The following is a 6810-nucleotide window of genomic DNA, read 5'->3' on the forward strand; positions in this document are numbered from 1 at the left end:
AAAGAAAACAAAACAAATTTTAAAAAAAAGAACAAGAAAAGCTCCTAAAAAACAGAAAAAAAAGAAAAAAAAACAACAAAGAAAGAAATGCCCTCAGGGATCCCTCTGCACGTCTGTGCAAGCCGAGGGGGGTAGTCTCCTTGCCACGCAGCATCGCCTGTCCAGAAAGAGCTCCCAACTCAAGAAAAGGAAAAGAAAACCAACAAACAATTCAAAACAAACAAACGAACAAAAGCCCCGGGATCCTACCAGCGTGGCAGCCCAGACTGGGAAGCAGCTCCACACTCGAACGGAGCTCCACAGCCCCTCAGGAAGAAGCAAAGATGGTGCACGGAGCCAGGTATTTGAGCAAAAGGAGGGGGAGGTGGTGAGAGGTAAGGAAGAAATCAAAAGAAGCAGGAAAAAACGCAACACCAGCAGCCAACAAATGGCACTCAGAGAGCCAGCTAGCGTGGGCTGGAGTAATCCAAGTAGCCGGTATTTCTCAGACAAGAGACTGTGTCCGCGGGAAGCAGAGGGGGCCGACTGTGGGTGAAGAAGGGTAGGGAGTGGGAAAACGTATATCACAAATTGCCAGAGCTCTGCAGCCCCTCAGGAAGAAGCAAAGATGGCACATGGAGCCAGGTATTTGAGCGAAAGGAGGGGGAGGTGGTGAGAGGTAAGGAAGAAATCAAAAGAAGCAGAAAAGAAAGCAACACCAACAGCCAACAAATGGCACTCAGAGAGCCGGCCCGTTCAGGTGGGTGGAATCCAAGCAGCCGGTGTTTCCCGGTCAAGGGATTGTGGTCACAGGAAGCAGAGGAGGCCGAGTGGGGGTGAAGAAGGGTGGGGGGTGGGAAAGCGTATATCGCAAATTACCGGTTGTTTTGTCTCATGCTGGAAGCTCCATGAAGCTGCTTTCTCGTACCCCCTGTTTGCTGGGCTCTGATAGGAGTCCAAGATGGTGGATCCGCGCTGCGTTAGCTGATAGGGGAGCTCTGCATGAATCTCTCCTTGCTCTCCGTTCTCTGTCAGTTTTCTCACTCCATTTGGTGCTTGGCTGAGTTCTTTATCTCTTCATTTGATGTTTTAGGGTTTCAAGATTGTTGTTTTCTCTGTTCGGCTTAGTTTTTCGGATCTTTGCTGTGGAGGGATGATGTGGTACTTCTGCCTAGAGGGCCATTTTGCCGGAAATCCTCCGTGACCACTGGGTATTTTGAGTGCCTTCCAAACTAGTGGCTCATCTTCCAGCTCTATATCAGACAGTGTTCTGTTGTGGATCATAGGGTTTTCGTTGGCTGATTTTCAGAAGTAGATTGCCAGGTCTTTATTCCTAGTCTGTCTTAGTCTGGAAGCTCTGCTGAAACCCGTTCACCATGGGTGACCCTGCTGGTATTTGAAATGTCAGTGGCCTAGTTTTCAGCAACATGCATGCCACCACATCATGACAAACTGACAGATGGGTGGTGGGCATACGGAATACTGGGATAATGACACTACCTTCCTTAGAGAGCTACTTTGAAAATCAGTGAGATGATAATGCCCCTTAGTCTAATGAAATAACCCAATAAACGTTAGATATGGTAATTACCAATAACTATGTCTGGCTCGCAATCAATGTATTGCAGTATGGTTGCAGTATGGCTGCAGGTGTTCAGATTAACTCATTAGTATTAGGATGCTGCAACGCGCCAATTTCTAAATACTAAAACATTTTTTTCCATAATAGAGAAAAATCCGTTAGACTTCGTGAGTTTTGTGAAACATGAAAAACAGAACTATGTATTTCTTTTTTTCCAGGCTGTCCCGGGGCCAAAAAGAATGAGTTTCTCACCAGCATCCTGGATGCGCTGTCCACCGACATGGTCCATGCTGTTTCCGACCCGTCTTCTTCCTCCAGCAGGTATGGTGCCTTGGACGCCAGAGCAGGAGCTGGGGAGAAGGTGCAGTGATGCCTGGAAATCTGGAAAGCTACCAGTCAGAGTCTAACCGTTAATTATCTGAGACCAGGGCGGCTTCCTCGGGCCGAGGGGCCTCAGTTAAAGGCCTCCTCTCCAAACCCGTGAGGCTACTTCATGCAGTCAGAGGCGCTGCTGAGCAGGGTTTTCTCCTAATGGGCCTGAAAGCACGACAACCTTGTCGCAATGGAAGAGGCCGTTGCTGTGCCGTTTTCCCTGGGGATGCGACTGCGCTCACTGTTACGGGGAAGTGGAGCTGGTCTAAGGGTGGGAGGGAGGAGAAGAAAGGACGAGTGAGCACCCAGTTCCGTTGGCTTTGCTTTTTCGAATTGCAGTTTAGAGCGATTGATTGGATATTTTCATTATTCAATTTAAAGTCCTCAAAATAAGATGAAGATAAAAAGCCAGCTTCAGAAATGCCCTGTCTCCGAGTGAATGGAGACATATCGCTACCTGTGGGCCTGAGGCATTGGCTCTGCAACATTCTAAAACAGACTTGTACCGGTTCCTTGAAACGTCTCTCTATCGTCTGTAGATATAACTCTGCTGATATAGCTCCCGGGTGTCTTCATTGCTACCCCCTTTCAAGCGCTAGATTTTCTCCTGCGAAGTAGCAGTAATTTATTTCTTTATTTCAAATAATTTTTTTTTTTTCTGATGAAGGTTTCTACTTTCTTTTTATTTCCTTTGATCCTTGGCATCCCTCCCGCCCCAAAACCCTTGATTGCCTCATCTGTTCTGGATGACCTGAAGCCTGTTGGTCTCCTTAGTGAAAGGCTCCCCTTGTCCCTTTACTTAAGAGTAAGAGTTGAGACGGAAAAAAATATGCTAAATATTAGAATTGGGCACTCAAATTAAATTTAATAAAGGAAGAAATCACCCAAATTTCAAATGTATGTCTCATATTCTTGAAAATATTGTTCTTCTCTGAAAAATTAAAACTGAAAGTAGTAAACACATGGTTATCTGAGAAGCTCCCCTAAAAGTGTGAAAAGTAACCCATAGTATCACTGGTGGTTCAGTGGTAGAATTCTCGCCTTCCCTGCGGGCAATCTGGGTTCGATTCCTGGCCAGTGCACCTCATGTCCAGCCACCAGCCATCTGTTAGTGGAGGCTTGTGTGCTGTTAGGGTGCTGAACAGGTTTAAGTGGAGCTTTCAGACTAAGATGGACTAGGAAGAAAGGCCTGGCAATCTACTTCTGTAAATCATTCAATGAAAACCTTATGCGGCACAGCGATCCAATCCGCAGCTGATCATGGGCATGGTTCAGGACTGGACAGTGTTTGTTCCATTGTGCATGGGATCACCATGAGTTGGGGGTGACTTGACAGCAGCTAACAGCAACAACGCCCTAATAAATATAAACTATTGATATCAAACTCACTGTTTTCGCACTCATGGGAAAGCAAGTTCCTGCAAGCCAAGGAGAATCTAGAGTCCAACAGCCACCCACGGAGGGGCGGACAAGCATCTGAGCTCACTGTCCTTCCTCTCCTCCTTGGTCAAGGCTGCATCTTACCGTTTGGTGCCGTTTCAGCCCTTCTAGAAGGGGCTTATTTATTTATTTCTCAAAGTACCAACACTTTTTACCCAAGAGAAAATGTCTGGCTACAATTAAAAGCACGTATTTTCTTTAAATCTTTCAATGTACCTGTGACCTGAGCAATATTGGAATGACTGACATTTAAGGGGACAGAAAGCACCAGGAGTCAAGATTTTCACAGGTGGAGTGTGGGTGTCCGAGCTGACTTGCCAAACATTTGGGAGAGCAGACTTCAGGGTGAGGGAGCTTTTGTCTGGAAGGACCTGCCCTGCCCCGAGACCATAATAATCATAATACGTCATTTGCAGTTTAGAAAACCAGCTTGAAAAAATTTTGCTAAATCACGTTTTCTAAATTATTTTTAAAAACTCTTGTATCTAACAATAAATGTGTGCAGGTCGAGACAGCCCAGCCACAAAGCCACAGGCGGGCTGCTCCTTCGCGGGCGGTGAACATCAGGGTAGGAGGACTCTGTCTGGTCGAGCAGACGGTGGCAGGACAGCACGTGGTTCCGGGTTCCTGACGAGTCTGTGTTTCCTTCCAGGCTTTCAGAGCCCGACCCCAGCCACACCCTAGAGGAGCGAGTGGTCCACTGGTACTTCAAAGTCCTCGATAAAAATGCCAGCGGTGACATCGGCAAGAAGGAAATCAAGCCCTTCAAGAGGTTCCTTCGGAAAAAATCGAAACCCAAAAAATGCGTGAAGAAATTTGTTGAGTATTGCGACGTGAATAACGACAAGTCCATATCGGTTCAAGAGTTAATGGGGTGCCTGGGGGTCACCAAGGAAGAAGCCAAAGGGAACACCAAGAAACGTCACAGTAAGACCTGTTGCTGACTGCTTTACAGTTTGTAACGTGTCAGATCAATGCGACTCGGTTTACTTTGTTAAATGTGCAAACTGTCCTCATGGCCTGAGGTGCTGGGAGAATAAAATCGTGCTGTTTACGCAGGTCATCCATCTGTGCAGTCCGATAGCCTGCCACCCCTCTGGAGGGGCCAGGCTCCAGGGTGGGAGCTGAGCAGTGTCCTGAAGACCAGCCTCTCACTGCTCAGCGTCCCAAGCATGTCTGCCTTCAGGTGTCTGAAGTGCACATCTGGGCACTCTTGGGCACCGCGTGCTGATCCTGTGCCTGGACTCCAAACCGAATTTTTAGTCCAAGGGTGAGCAGTCTTTGGCAAAATACTCTCAATGGTCCATACCAGTTATTCGGAGCCCCTGGGCAGTGCAAATGGTGAATGTGCTCGGCTGATAACTGAAAGGTGGGCAGTTTGAGTCCATCTGGCAGTGCCTCAGAAGAAAGGCCTGGCAATCTACTACTGAAAACCCTATGGAGCATAGTTCTACTCTTGCACACACAGGGTTGCCATGAGTTGGGGTTGACTCCACAGCAACTATTTCCTGTCATTATGATGGCTGGAAACATTGTTTTAGCTGTTTTTCCAATTGAATATATCTCTTTATGTGGTATGGCCTAACCAATCAGCTGTTGCAGGGAGAGACAAAACTCCTGCAGCTGCCAGAGCCCAGGTACCCTCAGGAGTCAACGTGGCAGGAAAGGCTGGGACCAAGGGCCGGGGACTCAGCAGTGGACGCAGCATTGTTAGCTGTTGCGTGTGCTGGAAAGCCACTTTATCTTGGGGGGTCTTGGTTTCCTCATTTGTACAGTGAGGGTGATGGGTTGGGTGGGCCTCTGTCTACTGCCTCATAGCCTCATATTTTATGATTCTATTATTTTATTCCATGGGAGAAAGATGGGACAGTCTGCTCCTGTAAAGATTACAGCCTAGGAAACCCTAAGAGGCAGTTCTGCTCTGTGCTGTAGGGTCACTTTGAGTTGGAATTGACTCGACAGCCACAGGCTTTTATTATCTTATTACCAACTCTGGTAACACATTTTAAAAAAAAAAAAAAGCAGTGTAAGAGTAGTTTCTGGGACATTAATACATTATGTTCTTTATGATCCTTCATTCATTAATTCAACACAATTTTTGAGTGCCTGCTATAAATTAACGAAAGAAAGAAAATAATTATAATACAATGTGAGGAAGGAACAATGGTTTGTATAAAATGTACAGCTGACTCTGCGGGAGGCCAGGACAGGTCTCCCAGTGGATGTGATACTTGAGTTTACTCTTGACAGAAGAGTAAGAGTTGAGAAGCCACGAAGACGGAAGAGAGACATCCCAGACCTTGTGACAAGCACTCAGGGGTGCCTCAGTACCCTTCCACATCCCAGAATCAAAGTTTCAACCCTTTTTGGTCAGAGATGGCAGCAAGATGTTGGTTGGGATGAAGTGTATCTGAGGACATCCCACATGGCAGCTTCTCTCAGAGGAGCCCATACCCCTAAGAGCTGCTTTTCAAGGACTCTACAAAGTATAAAGAATAAGGAAGACCGAAGAAGAATTGACGCCTTTGAATTATAGTGTTGGCCAAGAATGTTGAACATACCATGGACCGCCAGAAGAACAAACAAATCTGTCCTGGAAGAAGTACAGCTAGAATGCTTCTTAGAAGAGAGGATAGTGAGACTTTGTCTCATGTATTTAGGACATGTTATCAGGAGGGACCAGTCCCTGGAGAAGGACATCATGCTTGGTAAAGTAGAGGGTCAGGGAAAAAGAGGAAGACCCTCAGCAGGACGGATTGACACAGTGGCTGCAACAACGGGCTCAAACCTAACAACGATTGTGAGGATAGTGCAGGACCAGGTAGTGTTTTTGTTCTGTTGTACACAAGGTCACTTTGGGTCAGAACCACCTCACCAGCACCTACCAACAACAACATACAGTAGCTCAGCAGAGGTTGCCCTTTGTGGAATAAACAAGGTGGGAATTTGATGTTCTTGGCGATGCTGGCGGTTTTGGTTTTCCTTCTGGGGAAGCGGCTTCATAGTTCTTGGGTGGGGTTTCTACCAATGACAGGTGGCCAAGGTGTGACCCTGGAAGTGAGGGCTCCTCTCTGACACATCGAGGTGATTGACAGCATCTGAAATGTCTTAGTGGAGAGGAAGTGCCCAGGAAGGAAGGAGATATTTGGCAGGAGTTCGCCTATAGATGGTCTTTAAGCCATGAGATCTTTTAGGGAGTGAGCGTAAATAGAAGAAAGTAATCCTTGGGTACTTTGAAGATTAGAGATTAGAGAAAGCAGCCAGGAGACTGAGGAGATTGGAGGTGAGGGAGGTGAGGAGAACCAGGAAGGAGACTGGGGAGATTGGGGGTGAGGGAGGTGAGGATAACCAGGAAGGAGACTGGGGAGATTGGGGGTGAGGGAGGTGAGGAGAACCAGGAAGCGGTCTGGGGAGATTGGGGGTGAGGGAGGTGAGGA

At 47.1% G+C, this 6810-nt stretch overlaps 1 protein-coding gene across 1 annotated transcript in view; it reads left to right on the forward strand.

Annotated features, from left to right (window-relative positions):
- Positions 1-6810, forward strand: part of SMOC2 (SPARC related modular calcium binding 2) — a 168022-nt gene that overhangs the window by 155506 nt on the left and 5706 nt on the right. Inside the window, exons 10-11 of the mRNA XM_023728234.1 lie at positions 1780-1882; positions 4026-4300. Coding sequence (XP_023584002.1) covers positions 1780-1882; positions 4026-4300 — 378 coding nt within the window. The remainder of the gene's footprint in view (positions 1-1779; positions 1883-4025; positions 4301-6810) is intronic.

Source organism: Trichechus manatus, unplaced genomic scaffold, assembly GCF_000243295.1.
Source record: "Trichechus manatus latirostris isolate Lorelei unplaced genomic scaffold, TriManLat1.0 scaffold00002, whole genome shotgun sequence".
NCBI classification, from domain to species: Eukaryota; Metazoa; Chordata; class Mammalia; order Sirenia; family Trichechidae; genus Trichechus; species Trichechus manatus.